The sequence below is a fragment of the Electrophorus electricus genome, chromosome 16 (genome assembly GCF_041902795.1).
Source record: "Electrophorus electricus isolate QZ-2024a chromosome 16, ASM4190279v1, whole genome shotgun sequence".
In the NCBI taxonomy this organism is placed as follows: Eukaryota; Metazoa; Chordata; class Actinopteri; order Gymnotiformes; family Gymnotidae; genus Electrophorus; species Electrophorus electricus.
Genome location: NC_137512.1, coordinates 25,570,001 through 25,584,514, shown reverse-complemented (window position 1 = coordinate 25,584,514; position 14,514 = coordinate 25,570,001). Strand labels below are relative to the sequence as shown.

Genomic DNA, 14,514 nt, shown 5'->3' with positions numbered 1-14,514 from the left:
ACTTTTCCTCTCCATCCCTCGTTCACGCTCCACTTTTCCTCTCCATCCCTCATTCACTCTTCCTCTCGATCCCTGGTTCACACTTTTCCTCTCCAGCCCTCGTTCACACTCTCCTTCTCTCCTCTCATCCCTCGTTCACTTTTCCTCTCCCTCCCTCGTTCACGCTCCTCTTTTCCTCTCCATCCCTCGTTCACTCTCTTTTCCTCTCCATCCCTCGTTCACGCTCCACTTTTCCTCTCCATCCCTTGTTCACTCTCCTTTCCTCTCCATCCCTCGTTCATGCTCCTTTTCCTCTCCATCCCTCGTTCATGCTCCTTTTCCTGTCCATCCCTCGTTCATGCTCCTTTTCCTCTCCATCCCTCATTCACTTTTCCTCTCCATCCCTCGTTCACTCTCCTTCATCCCTCGTTCACTCTCCTCTTTTCCTCTCCATCCCTCGTTCACGCTCCACTTTTCCCTCGTTCATGCTCCTTTTCATCTCCATCCCTCGTTCATGCTCCTTTTCCTGTCCATCCCTCGTTCATGCTCCTTTTCCTGTCCATCCCTCGTTCAGTTTTCCTCTCCATCCCTCGTTCACTCTCCTCTTTATCCCTCGTTCACTCTCCTCTTTTCCTCTCCATCCCTCGTTCACACTTTTCCTCTCCGTCCCTCGTTCACGCTCCTCTTTTCCTCTCCATCCTTCGTTCACGCTCCTCTTTTCCTCTCCATCCCTTGTTCACGCTCCACTTTTCCTCTCCATCCCTCGTTCACACTTTTCCTCTCCGTCCCTCGTTCACGCTCCTCTTTTCCTCTCCATCCCTCGTTCACGCTCCTCTTTTCCTCTCCATCCCTCGTTCACACTCCACTTTTCCTCTCCATCCCTCGTTCACGCTCCTTTTCCTCTCCATCCCTCGTTCACGCTCCACTTTTCCTCTCCATCCCTCGTTCACTCTCCTCTCCATCCCTCATTCACTCTCCTCTCCATCCCTCGTTCACTTTTCCTCTCCATCCCTTGTTCACGCTCCACTTTTCCTCTCCATCCCTTGTTCACGCTCCACTTTTCCTCTCCATCCCTTGTTCACGCTCCACTTTTCCTCTCCATCCCTCGTTCACACTTTTCCTCTCCGTCCCTCGTTCACGCTCCTCTTTTCCTCTCCATCCCTCGTTCACGCTCCTCTTTTCCTCTCCATCCCTCGTTCACGCTCCACTTTTCCTCTCCATCCCTCGTTCACGCTCCTTTTCCTCTCCATCCCTCGTTCACGCTCCACTTTTCCTCTCCATCCCTCGTTCACTCTTCCTCTCGATCCCTGGTTCACACTTTTCCTCTCCATCCCTCGTTCACACTTTTCCTCTCCATCCCTTGTTCACGCTCCTTTTCCTCTCCATCCCTTGTTCACGCTCCTTTTCCTCTCCATCCCTTGTTCACACTTTTCTCCTCCATCCCTCGTTCACTCTCCTCTCCATCCCTCGTTCACTCTCCTCTCCATCCCTCGTTCACTCTCCTCTCCATCCCTCATTCACTCTCCTCTCCATCCCTTTTTCACTTTTCCTCTCCATCCCTTGTTCACGCTCCACTTTTCCTCTCCATCCCTTGTTCACGCTCCACTTTTCCTCTCCATCCCTCGTTCACTTTTCCTCTCCGTCCTTCGTTCACGCTCCTCTTTTCCTCTCCATCCCTCGTTCACGCTCCTCTTTTCCTCTCCATCCCTCGTTCACGCTCCACTTTTCCTCTCCATCCCTCGTTCACGCTCCTTTTCCTCTCCATCCCTCGTTCACGCTCCACTTTTCCTCTCCATCCCTCGTTCACCCTCCTCTCCATCCCTCATTCACTCTCCTCTCCATCCCTCGTTCACTTTTCCTCTCCATCCCTTGTTCACGCTCCACTTTTCCTCTCCATCCCTTGTTCACGCTCCACTTTTCCTCTCCATCCCTTGTTCACGCTCCACTTTTCCTCTCCATCCCTCGTTCACACTTTTCCTCTCCGTCCCTCGTTCACGCTCCTCTTTTCCTCTCCATCCCTCGTTCACGCTCCTCTTTTCCTCTCCATCCCTCGTTCACACTCCACTTTTCCTCTCCATCCCTCGTTCACGCTCCTTTTCCTCTCCATCCCTTGTTCACTTTTCCTCTCCATCCCTCGTTCACTCTCCTCTCCATCCCTTGTTCACTTTCCTCTCCATCCCTCGTTCACGCTCCACTTTTCCTCTCCATCCCTCATTCACATTTTTCCTCTCCATCCCTCGTTCACTCTCTTCATCCCTCGTTCACTCCTTCTCTCCTCTCCATCCCTCATTCACACTCTCCTTCTCTCCTCTCATCCCTCGTTCACTTGTCCTCTTCATCCCTCGTTCACTCTCCTTTTCCTCTTCATCCCTCGTTCACTCTCCTTTTCCTCTTCATCCCTCGTTCACTCCTTTTCCTCTTCATCCCTCGTTCACTCTCCTCTCCATCCCTCGTTCACACTTTTCCTCTCCATCCCTCGTTCACTCTCCTCTATTCCTCTCCATCCCTCGTTCACGCTCCTCTTTTCCTCTCCATCCCTTGTTCACACTTTTCCTCTCCATCCCTCGTTCATTCTCCTCCATCCCTCGTTCACTCTTCCTCTCGATCCCTGGTTCACACTTTTCTTCTCCATCCCTCGTTCACACTCTCCTTCTCTCCTCTCATCCCTCGTTCACTTTTCCTCTCCCTCCCTCGTTCACACTACTCTTTTCCTCTCCATCCGTCGTTCACACTTTTCCTCTCCATCCCTCGTTCACTCTCCTCTCCATCCCTTGTTCACTTTCCTCTCCATCCCTCGTTCATTCTCCTCCATCCCTCGTTCACTCTTCCTCTCGATCCCTGGTTCACACTTTTCTTCTCCATCCCTCGTTCACACTCTCCTTCTCTCCTCTCATCCCTCGTTCACTTTTCCTCTCCCTCCCTCGTTCACGCTACTCTTTTCCTCTCCATCCGTCGTTCACTTTTCCTCTCCATCCCTCGTTCACGCTCCTCTTTTCCTCTCCATCCCTCGTTCACACTTTTCCTCTCCATCCCTCGTTCACTCTCCTCTCCATCCCTTGTTCACTTTCCTCTCCATCCCTCGTTCACGCTCCACTTTTCCTCTCCATCCCTCGTTCACACTTTTCCTCTCCCTCCCTCGTTCACTCTCCTTTCCTCTCCCTCCCTCGTTCACTCTTTCCTCTCCCTCCCTCGTTCACTCTCCTTTCCTCTCCATCCCTCGTTCACTCTCCTTTCCTCTCCATCCCTCGTTCACGCTCCTTTTCCTCTCCATCCCTCGTTCACACTTTTCCTCTCCATCCCTCGTTCACACTTTTCCTCTCCATCCCTTGTTCATGCTCCTCTTTTCCTCTCCATCCCTTGTTCACTTTTCCTCTCCATCGCTCGTTGATGCTCCACTTTTCCTCTCCATCCCTTGTTCACACTTTTCCTCTCCATCCCTCGTTCACTCTCCTCCATCCCTCGTTCATTCTCCTCCATCCCTCGTTCACCCTTTCCTCTCATCCCTCGTTCACGCTCCACTTTTCCTCTCCATCCGTCGTTCACCCTTTCCTCTCATCCCTCGTTCACGCTCCACTTTTCCTCTCCATCCCTTGTTCACACTTTTCCTCTCCATCCCTCGTTCACACTTTTCCTCTCCCTCCCTCGTTCACTCTTTCCTCTCCCTCCCTCGTTCACTCTTTCCTCTCCCTCCCTCGTTCACTCTCCTTTCCTCTCCATCCCTCGTTCACTCTCCTTTCCTCTCCATCCCTCGTTCACGCTCCACTTTTCCTCTCCATCCCTCGTTCACACTTTTCCTCTCCCTCCCTCGTTCACTCTTTCCTCTCCCTCCCTCGTTCACTCTTTCCTCTCCCTCCCTCGTTCACTCTCCTTTCCTCTCCATCCCTCGTTCACTCTCCTTTCCTCTCCATCCCTCGTTCACGCTCCTTTTCCTCTCCATCCCTCGTTCACACTTTTCCTCTCCATCCCTCGTTCACACTTTTCCTCTCCATCCCTTGTTCACACTTTTCTCCTCCATCCCTCGTTCACTCTCCTCTCCATCCCTCGTTCACTCTCCTCTCCATCCCTCATTCACTCTCCTCTCCATCCCTCGTTCACTTTTCCTCTCCATCCCTCGTTCACCCTTTCCTCTCATCCCTCGTTCATGCTCCTCTTTTCCTCTCCATCCCTTGTTCACTTTTCCTCTCCATCGCTCGTTGATGCTCCACTTTTCCTCTCCATCCCTCGTTCACTCTCCTCCATCCCTTGTTCACTTTTCCTCTCCATCCCTCGTTCACACTTTTCCTCTCCATCCCTCATTCACTCTCCTCTCCATCCCTCGTTCACTCTTTCCTCTCCATCCCTCGTTCACGCTTTCCTCTCCATCCCTCGTTCACGCTTTTCCTCTCCATCCCTCGTTCACGCTTTTCCTCTCCATCCCTCGTTCACGCTTTTCCTCTCCATCCCTCGTTCACACTTTTCCTCTCCATCCCTCATTCACACTTTTCCTCTCCATCCCTCGTTCACTCCTCTCCATCCCTCATTCACACTCTTTTCCCTCTACATCCCTCGTTCACTCTCCTCTTTTCCTCTCCATCCCTCGTTCACTCTCCTCTTTTCCTCTCCATCCCTCGTTCACTCTCCTCTTCATCCCTCGTTCACGCTCTCCTTCTCTCCTTTCCATCCCTCGTTCACGCTCTCCTTCTCTCCTTTCCATCCCTCGTTCACGCTCTCCTTCTCTCCTCTCCATCCCTCGTTCACACTTTTCCTCTCCATCCCTCGTTCACACTTTTCCTCTCTATCTCTCGTTCACTCCTCTCCATCCCTCATTCACACTCTCCACTTTTCCTCTCCATCCCTCGTTCACTCTCCTCTTTTCCTCTCCATCCCTTGTTCACTTTTCCTCTCCATCCCTCGTTCACTCTCCTCTCCATCCCTTGTTCACTTTCCTCTCCATCCCTCGTTCACGCTCCACTTTTCCTCTCCATCCCTCATTCACATTTTTCCTCTCCATCCCTCGTTCACTCTCTTCATCCCTCGTTCACTCCTTCTCTCCTCTCCATCCCTCATTCACACTCTCCTTCTCTCCTCTCATCCCTCGTTCACTTGTCCTCTTCATCCCTCGTTCACTCTCCTTTTCCTCTTCATCCCTCGTTCACTCTCCTTTTCCTCTTCATCCCTCGTTCACTCCTTTTCCTCTTCATCCCTCGTTCACTCTCCTCTCCATCCCTCGTTCACACTTTTCCTCTCCATCCCTCGTTCACTCTCCTCTATTCCTCTCCATCCCTCGTTCACGCTCCTCTTTTCCTCTCCATCCCTTGTTCACACTTTTCCTCTCCATCCCTCGTTCATTCTCCTCCATCCCTCGTTCACTCTTCCTCTCGATCCCTGGTTCACACTTTTCTTCTCCATCCCTCGTTCACACTCTCCTTCTCTCCTCTCATCCCTCGTTCACTTTTCCTCTCCCTCCCTCGTTCACACTACTCTTTTCCTCTCCATCCGTCGTTCACACTTTTCCTCTCCATCCCTCGTTCACTCTCCTCTCCATCCCTTGTTCACTTTCCTCTCCATCCCTCGTTCATTCTCCTCCATCCCTCGTTCACTCTTCCTCTCGATCCCTGGTTCACACTTTTCTTCTCCATCCCTCGTTCACACTCTCCTTCTCTCCTCTCATCCCTCGTTCACTTTTCCTCTCCCTCCCTCGTTCACGCTACTCTTTTCCTCTCCATCCGTCGTTCACTTTTCCTCTCCATCCCTCGTTCACGCTCCTCTTTTCCTCTCCATCCCTCGTTCACACTTTTCCTCTCCATCCCTCGTTCACTCTCCTCTCCATCCCTTGTTCACTTTCCTCTCCATCCCTCGTTCACGCTCCACTTTTCCTCTCCATCCCTCGTTCACACTTTTCCTCTCCCTCCCTCGTTCACTCTCCTTTCCTCTCCCTCCCTCGTTCACTCTTTCCTCTCCCTCCCTCGTTCACTCTCCTTTCCTCTCCATCCCTCGTTCACTCTCCTTTCCTCTCCATCCCTCGTTCACGCTCCTTTTCCTCTCCATCCCTCGTTCACACTTTTCCTCTCCATCCCTCGTTCACACTTTTCCTCTCCATCCCTTGTTCATGCTCCTCTTTTCCTCTCCATCCCTTGTTCACTTTTCCTCTCCATCGCTCGTTGATGCTCCACTTTTCCTCTCCATCCCTTGTTCACACTTTTCCTCTCCATCCCTCGTTCACTCTCCTCCATCCCTCGTTCATTCTCCTCCATCCCTCGTTCACCCTTTCCTCTCATCCCTCGTTCACGCTCCACTTTTCCTCTCCATCCGTCGTTCACCCTTTCCTCTCATCCCTCGTTCACGCTCCACTTTTCCTCTCCATCCCTTGTTCACACTTTTCCTCTCCATCCCTCGTTCACACTTTTCCTCTCCCTCCCTCGTTCACTCTTTCCTCTCCCTCCCTCGTTCACTCTTTCCTCTCCCTCCCTCGTTCACTCTCCTTTCCTCTCCATCCCTCGTTCACTCTCCTTTCCTCTCCATCCCTCGTTCACGCTCCACTTTTCCTCTCCATCCCTCGTTCACACTTTTCCTCTCCCTCCCTCGTTCACTCTTTCCTCTCCCTCCCTCGTTCACTCTTTCCTCTCCCTCCCTCGTTCACTCTCCTTTCCTCTCCATCCCTCGTTCACTCTCCTTTCCTCTCCATCCCTCGTTCACGCTCCTTTTCCTCTCCATCCCTCGTTCACACTTTTCCTCTCCATCCCTCGTTCACACTTTTCCTCTCCATCCCTTGTTCACACTTTTCTCCTCCATCCCTCGTTCACTCTCCTCTCCATCCCTCGTTCACTCTCCTCTCCATCCCTCATTCACTCTCCTCTCCATCCCTCGTTCACTTTTCCTCTCCATCCCTCGTTCACCCTTTCCTCTCATCCCTCGTTCATGCTCCTCTTTTCCTCTCCATCCCTTGTTCACTTTTCCTCTCCATCGCTCGTTGATGCTCCACTTTTCCTCTCCATCCCTCGTTCACTCTCCTCCATCCCTTGTTCACTTTTCCTCTCCATCCCTCGTTCACACTTTTCCTCTCCATCCCTCATTCACTCTTTCCTCTCCATCCCTCGTTCACGCTTTCCTCTCCATCCCTCGTTCACGCTTTCCTCTCCATCCCTCGTTCACGCTTTTCCTCTCCATCCCTCGTTCACGCTTTTCCTCTCCATCCCTCGTTCACGCTTTTCCTCTCCATCCCTCGTTCACACTTTTCCTCTCCATCCCTCATTCACACTTTTCCTCTCCATCCCTCGTTCACTCCTCTCCATCCCTCATTCACACTCTTTTCCCTCTACATCCCTCGTTCACTCTCCTCTTTTCCTCTCCATCCCTCGTTCACTCTCCTCTTTTCCTCTCCATCCCTCGTTCACTCTCCTCTTCATCCCTCGTTCACGCTCTCCTTCTCTCCTTTCCATCCCTCGTTCACGCTCTCCTTCTCTCCTTTCCATCCCTCGTTCACGCTCTCCTTCTCTCCTCTCCATCCCTCGTTCACACTTTTCCTCTCCATCCCTCGTTCACACTTTTCCTCTCTATCTCTCGTTCACTCCTCTCCATCCCTCATTCACACTCTCCTCTTTTCCTCTCCATCCCTCCTTCACACTCTTTTCCTCTACATCCCTCGTTCACTCTCCTCTTTTCCTCTCCATCCCTTGTTCACACTCTTTTCCTCTACATCCCTCGTTCACTCTCCTCTTTTCCTCTCCTCTTTTCCTCTTCATCCCTCGTTCACTCTCCTCTTTTCCTCTTCATCCCTCGTTCACTCTCCTCATTCTACTCTTCCCTCCCTCTCATCTCTTAGTTAATGATATTACCATGGCAACCATGCAGTGAACACGCCAACACAGACACACACAAACATCCCAACATACGCACCCACAGACACACACACACACACACCAACCCCCTCACAGACACACACACACACACCAACCCCCCCCCCCACACAGACACACACACAGAGCTGTTAAGGTGTATTTCAATTTTTTACAGCATCGGTTCAGTAAGAACTGAAAAGGAGAAAACGACTGTCGGATTTACAGAGCAAGTGGTGTGTGTGTGCGCATGTGTGTCTGTGTGTGTGCGCGCATCTGTCTGTGTGTGTGCGCGCATCTGTCTGTGTGTGTGCACGTTTCTGTGTGTGTGTGTGTGTGTGTGTGGGTGCATTTTTCTCCCTCAATGATTTGATCAATGGAGCCTCTAATGGTGTGATTCATGGGTAATGAAGAAAAAACAGAAATAGAGAGAGAGAGAGGGAGAGAGGGGGGAGAGAGGGAGAGAGAGAGAGGGGGGGGAGAGAGAGAGAGAGGGGGGAGAGAGGGAGAGAGGGAGAGAGAGAGAGAGAGAAGGGGGGGGGGGGGGATAGTGTTGTCCTGGGTAGGGTGTGAGCAGGACTATGTGAATGTTGATCAGGGTTACGGTGGCCTACACGGCCAGAGAGAGTGGGGGGGGGGGGGTGTTTCCCCACTCATCTCTCTAAATTACCTCCTACACACACACACACACACACACACACACGGTGTGGGGGTACGAGTGCATGTCTGAGCATGGGAGTGTGTGGGGCATGTGTTGGTGGGTGACCAAATCATGCAGGCATTGGTAAGACAAAATCATACAGGCGTCATCGTACAGGCCTACAGGCTCTCGAAAAAAACCGCTACCACTGTCACCAACACCACCCACATCATCACCAACACCACCATCACCAACACCACCCACATCATCACAAACACCACCATGTGTGTGTTCTGACTCCTACCTCAGCAGTGACCTGATACACTGGTCTACTAGCACAGCCCGCAACAGCACAGGCAGAACACAGCCTACAGTACAGCATGACGCACACAGGACACAGGACACACTGGACAGCGACGTCCCTGTTTCCATGTTGGCGCGTATTCTCCTGCACACACTGATCACATTCATGCAGTCTGTGAAGGCACAACATACACAGCTCAGGTTTCACACATCTGCTTTTGACATTTTGTTCCTCTGTTAGGGAGAGAGAGAGTGAGAGAGAGAGAGGGAGAGAGAGTGAGAGAGAGAGAGTGAGAGAGAGGGGAGAGAGTGAGAGAGAGGGGAGAGAGAGAGTGAGAGAATGAGAGAGAGGGAGAGAGAGTGGAGAGAGAGAGTGAGAGAGGGAGAGAGAAAGATAAGGAGGAAGAGAAAGAAAGACGAGATATTCAGTGAAAGTGGGTGTAGATCAAGCTGAGGTGAGGTACTGGGTTAAGACCCAAGAGGGATTAGCCAGGGAGATCTGGCAACCTTATACAGCAGAAAAGGTCACAGCAGAGGAGACTGGACGGGGGTGTTTGGGGACGTGGCAGTGGACACGTGAGACGCTGGTTCAGGTGTTCACGCCACACACAGAGATCTGTGTACACGTGAGGCTGCAGCCGTTGGCCAGCCTCCTGCCGTGTCTGCGATGGCTGAACGGGTGGGGTTTTAGTCCCGCAAACCTGCACGAGGACAGAAATTCAACACCGCAACTGTTCGGAAGTCCACATTCCGCTTTAGTGTCTGTGTAAAGGAGGACAAAATAACATGACCACTATCACGTGTGTGTGTATGTGTGTGTATACACACCCCTAGAGTTCCACTTTACACACAGATGAGTACAACAATGCCCACTACAGACCTCTGATACACACTCACACACAGACACACATACATACACACGCACATGTACAAAACACACACACACACACACACACACACACACACACACACACACACGTACGTCCACGGTTGAGCGTCGCCCTGCCACGTGATTGGAGGACAAGGAACAGCTCCAGACGGCCCGGCCCAAACCGCCCCAGTGGGCCACTGCCACCCACCTGCCGTTTGGAGCCAGCATTCATCCAATAGCTGTGCATATAGGACGGCTCGTGCAGGGGTCAGCTACCGTGAACTCAGCCAACACAAATCATACAACCAACACAGCAATGTTCAGTAATATGGATTTATTCAGAATTTAATATCCTGAAATGTTGATAAATAGAGCATGTTATCAAAATGCCTGAATCAAACACCAAAACCATTACAGTTTTTATTTTTTGTACAGATATTTACAAAATTGTTGTTTTACCCTTTTTTACACAAATTTCAAAATGACATTAAAACACTCGGTACCATGTCGAGATCTTTGAGTCCACAGCCGTGCAGGGTTACAGGTGTATGCATAAATCAAGTCTACGCAAATGAGATGCGTTTCAAATCTCAGATGAACGCAGCGTCCCGAGTCTCGACGATGTCTTGTTAAGGCTTGTTAAACATGAGTGCAGTCGTCTCTGTGTACGATCACAAAAAGCCATAAAACACACGGACGCAACTGATGGAATCCACCAGCAGAAACAAGCCCGCATCTCTGCTCTAGGACGTATGAGGACCCCCACAGCGCCACCTGCTGACGTTCTTCAGTTAAAGCTCTAAATCTCAGTGAGAAGCTCACAGGTGAACACACCTGCCGCAGGTAATCTGTCCTGAGGAACTCACACACCTGCAGACAGACCTCCAACTCCCGTTTCTCATGCATGCACGCACACATCGTATGTTAATATGTTTTTGCCAATCAAAACTGGGCTCGTTGTCCATTTGCCAGTTTAGCTCCCGGCTGGCCAACAATCATCAATAATTATCTGCAAACCACAGTTCCCTCGTCTGTTCCATTAACTATTTAAATCTGATTTACATAATCCCTGCATCTCTTTCTAGTCCTGACCTTTCTGACTCAGGAGAGAGCAGTTCCAAAGATCTCTCCAACTGTTTCTCTGATCAGAACTAAAGCATGCTTTATAAAGTGCTCAAAACCAAAAGTCTAATCTTTTAGAGGACTAAAGCAGTAGAAAACAGAGAAATGCACATCTTCACTTTCAGTTGTTGTGATTAAGGACAGAGTTAAAATAAAACCACGTAGTAATACTAGTCCCATACCCTTCACGTCTCGTTTCCTGCCAAATATTTAAACATTCACTCCCGTCTGTTTGAGAGAGAGCGCGCGTGTGTGTGTGTGTGTGTGTGTGTGTGTGTCTCTTGAACCTGCATCTGTATGGATGTCGTGCTGGAGCAGTGCGGAGTTCAGACATGTCTAAGTGAGTGGCGTGGCACCCCTCGTGGTCTGGAGGACCTTGTGCGTCCAGCAGCAGTAAGCCTGTGTGTGTGAGCGAGAGTGTGTGTGTGTGTGTGTGTGTGTGTGGTGAAAGAGCAAAAGGTTGTGCAGTACAATGCTCAGTGCTGGGAGGAAGTGCTGGGTTCCACTTCCTGTCCACAGGTAAGGGTGCAGAGAAGGGACATGTGGGACATCCAGCAGAAACACAGCAGAAGGTCAAAGTTCTGGTGGAAGAGCACAGCAGATGAGGTCAGCAGAAGAACACCTGACCGTCTGTGGACTGGTCTGACATCACCACAGCCTGGCCCTCTGCCAACACACACACACACACACAGACACACACTAATGACAGATCTGTTTACATCAATGACATTACATATGGTAAGTTTGCAGTAAAATGAAGATTGCAGGTGAGTATCTGCAGGGTACTGTAGTAAGAGCCCAGCTGATGAAGGACGTCTGTGCACATATATGTGTGCATGTGTGTGTATATGTATGTGTGTGTGTATATACATATGTATGTATGTGTGTATGTATGTGTGTATATATGTGTGTATATATGTGTGTATATGTGAGAGTGTGTATATGTATCCATGTGTGTGTGTGTGTGTGCGTGCACGTGAGTGTGTGAGTATATAATGTGTACGTGTGCATGCATGTGTCTGCGCATGTGAGTGCACGTGTGTATGCGAATGTGTGTGTGTGTGTGTGTGTGTGTATGTGTTTCAAGTTCAAGTTTGATTTATGTCACATACATAGTCATACACAGTACAACTTGCAGTGTGTGCATGCATGTGTGTATGCAAGTGTGTATATGTGTGAGTGTGTGTGTATGCATGTCTGTGTGTGAGTGCGCATGACTGAGTGTGCACATGTATGTGAGTGTGTGTATGTATACGAGTGTGTGTGTGTGTGTGTATGCGTGTGAATGTGTGTGTGTATGTGTATGTATGCATGCATGTGTGTTTGTGTGTGTGTGTATGCGCGCATGTGTGTGTATATGCGAGTGTGTGAGTGTGCGCGTGCATGTGTGTGTGTGTGCATATGAGTGAGTGTGTATGCGTGTGTGTATGTCTGTGTGAATGCGCGTGTGTGTGTGTGTGTGTACGTGCATACGAGTGTGAATGCATGCATTTGTGTATGCGTGTGTGTATGCGAGTGTATATTTGTGAGTGCGCACGTGTATGTATGTGAGTGTGTGTGCATGCGTGTGTGTGCATGCGTGTGTGTGCGTGCGCATGCGTGTGTGTGCACGCGCATGCGTGTGTATGTATGCCTGTGTGAGTGTGTGTCTGTGTATGCGTGTGTGTGCATACATGTGTGCGTGTGTGTGAATCTATGTATGTGTATATGTATGTGTGTGTGAATGTATGTATGTATGTATGTGTGTGAATGTGTGTGAGAGAGTGTGCGTGTATGTATGTATGTATGTATGTGTGAGAGAGAGAGAGAGAGAGAGAGAGAGAGAGAGAGTGTGTGTGTGCACGCATGTGTGAATCTATGTATGTGTATATGTATGTGTGCGTGTGTATGTATGTATGTGAATGTGTGTGTGTGAGAGAGAGAGAGAGAGAGAGTGTGTGTGTGTGTGTGTGAGAGTGAGAGTGTTTACTTTTCTTCTTCTTCTCCTTCTTGGGTTTGGGTTTGGTCAGCTGTAGCAGTCGACTGGCCCCCTGCAGCTCTGCAGCGCCGCCCTTCTGGCCGGAGGTGGCGACAAAGGGGTTCAGGGTCTTGCCCTTGCGTTTGGAGTCCATACGGGACAGCAGGTCCCGCGTTGGCGGCGAGGACGACAGCTCCGCGGGCTCCGTAGCATCCACCACACTCTTCAGCGGGCTGTCGGGGGTGGTGGGGGGGTTTCGGTGTCTCCACTCCAGCTGCTCCTGGGGTGGAGGAAGAAGAGGACGATGAAGATATAGTCACATGAGGAAGATTACCACCCAAGACACTCCTCCCTTCAGCCCTGCACACCACCACGGTTACCACAGCAACAACCCCATGGTTGTGTCTGAACACTACTGCACACCTCCCAGGTGCTGTATGTGGTAGAGTCTCAACACGACCTCAGCGACCTCAGCACTAGTACACTGATCTGAGAACAGCACAGGGGTTTCTGTTTATTTGGAGGTTTCGGTTGGTTTAAGGATTAAATGGTCACATGTTCCTGCAGAAATGCCTGCTCTGGTCTGCAGGGTTTTATTAACATCATTCCACAACAGGCGCGGGACTCTGCAGGACACAGCGCGACAGCTGCTCCTAACAGACACCTCAATCACTCACTGACTGAGCTGAAAAACATCATGATTAAATGACATGATTAACCACCTGGACAAAGGGAGGGTTAATTATGTTAAAATGCTGTTTTTCGATTACAGTTCAGCATTTAGCATCATCATCCCCTCCCTACTCACTACTAAGTTGGGGGATCTGGGACTGCATCCATCCATGGGTGACTGGATCTCCAACTTCCTAACAGACAGACCACAATCAGTACGGGTGGGCAACTGCGCCTCATCCACCCCCACCCTCAGCACTGGAGCTCCTCAGGGTTGTGTCCTAAGCCCCCTGCTCTACTCACTGTACACCTACGACTGCACAGCCACTTCCAGCTCCACCATCATTGTCAAGTTTGCTGACGACACCGCTGTCATGGGCCTGATCTCGGACAACGACGAGAGGGCCTACCTGGAGGAGATTAAACACCTGGAAAACTGGTGCCAGGAAAATAATCTCCTCCTAAACGTCAGTAAGACAAAGGAGCTGATCGTGGATTGCAGCAAGAAGCAGGAGCGGCACTACCAACCTGTGAGGATCAGTGGAACCACGGTGGAGAGAGTAGATAGTTTCAGGTACCTTGGTGTTCACATCTCGCAGGACCTGTCCTGGTCCCGCCATACCAACTCCCTGGCAAAGAAGGCTCATCAGCGTCTTTACCACCTCAGATGCCTAAGAGACTTCAGACTGCCCTTCAAGGTACTGTGGAACTTCTACACCTGCACTATCGAGCATCCTCATGGGGAACATCACAGTCTGGTTTGAGAATAGCACCAAGCAGGACAGACAAGCACTCCAAAGGGTAGTGCGTTCAGCAGAGCGCATCACTCACACGGAACTTCCTGACCTGCAGACCATCTACTACAAGTGGTGCCAGACCAAGGTCAGGAGGATTGTGAAGGACCCCACCCATCCCAACAATAGACTCTTCTCTCTGTTGAGGTCAGGGAAGCGCTTTCGCTCCCTGAAGACCAAGACAGAGAGACTCAAGAGGAGCTTCTTCCCACAGGCCATTCGGGCCCTGAATTAGGGAAACTGATAAACTGTGGGGGGGACCACCACCATCATGTAACATAACTGTAAATATGTCATTTTACAAGATGGAACTGTACATTCTGTACATTTTGTACATACATATATACACAACCATATACATT

The 14,514-nt window shown here is 50.6% G+C and overlaps 1 protein-coding gene across 4 annotated transcripts in view; it reads right to left on the bottom strand.

Annotated features, from left to right (window-relative positions):
- Positions 1-9,926: 9,926 nt before the first annotated feature.
- The window catches only part of akap13b (A-kinase anchoring protein 13b), a 75,774-nt gene continuing 71,186 nt past the window's right edge, over positions 9,927-14,514 (bottom strand). For all 4 annotated transcript variants that reach the window (XM_081698897.1, XM_081698899.1, XM_081698898.1 and 1 more), the window contains 2 exons: positions 12,699-12,966; positions 9,927-11,395 (listed from right to left, as the gene is read on the bottom strand). In XM_081698897.1, coding sequence (XP_081555023.1) covers positions 11,337-11,395; positions 12,699-12,966 — 327 coding nt within the window. In that variant the 3' untranslated portion in view covers positions 9,927-11,336. The remainder of the gene's footprint in view (positions 11,396-12,698; positions 12,967-14,514) is intronic.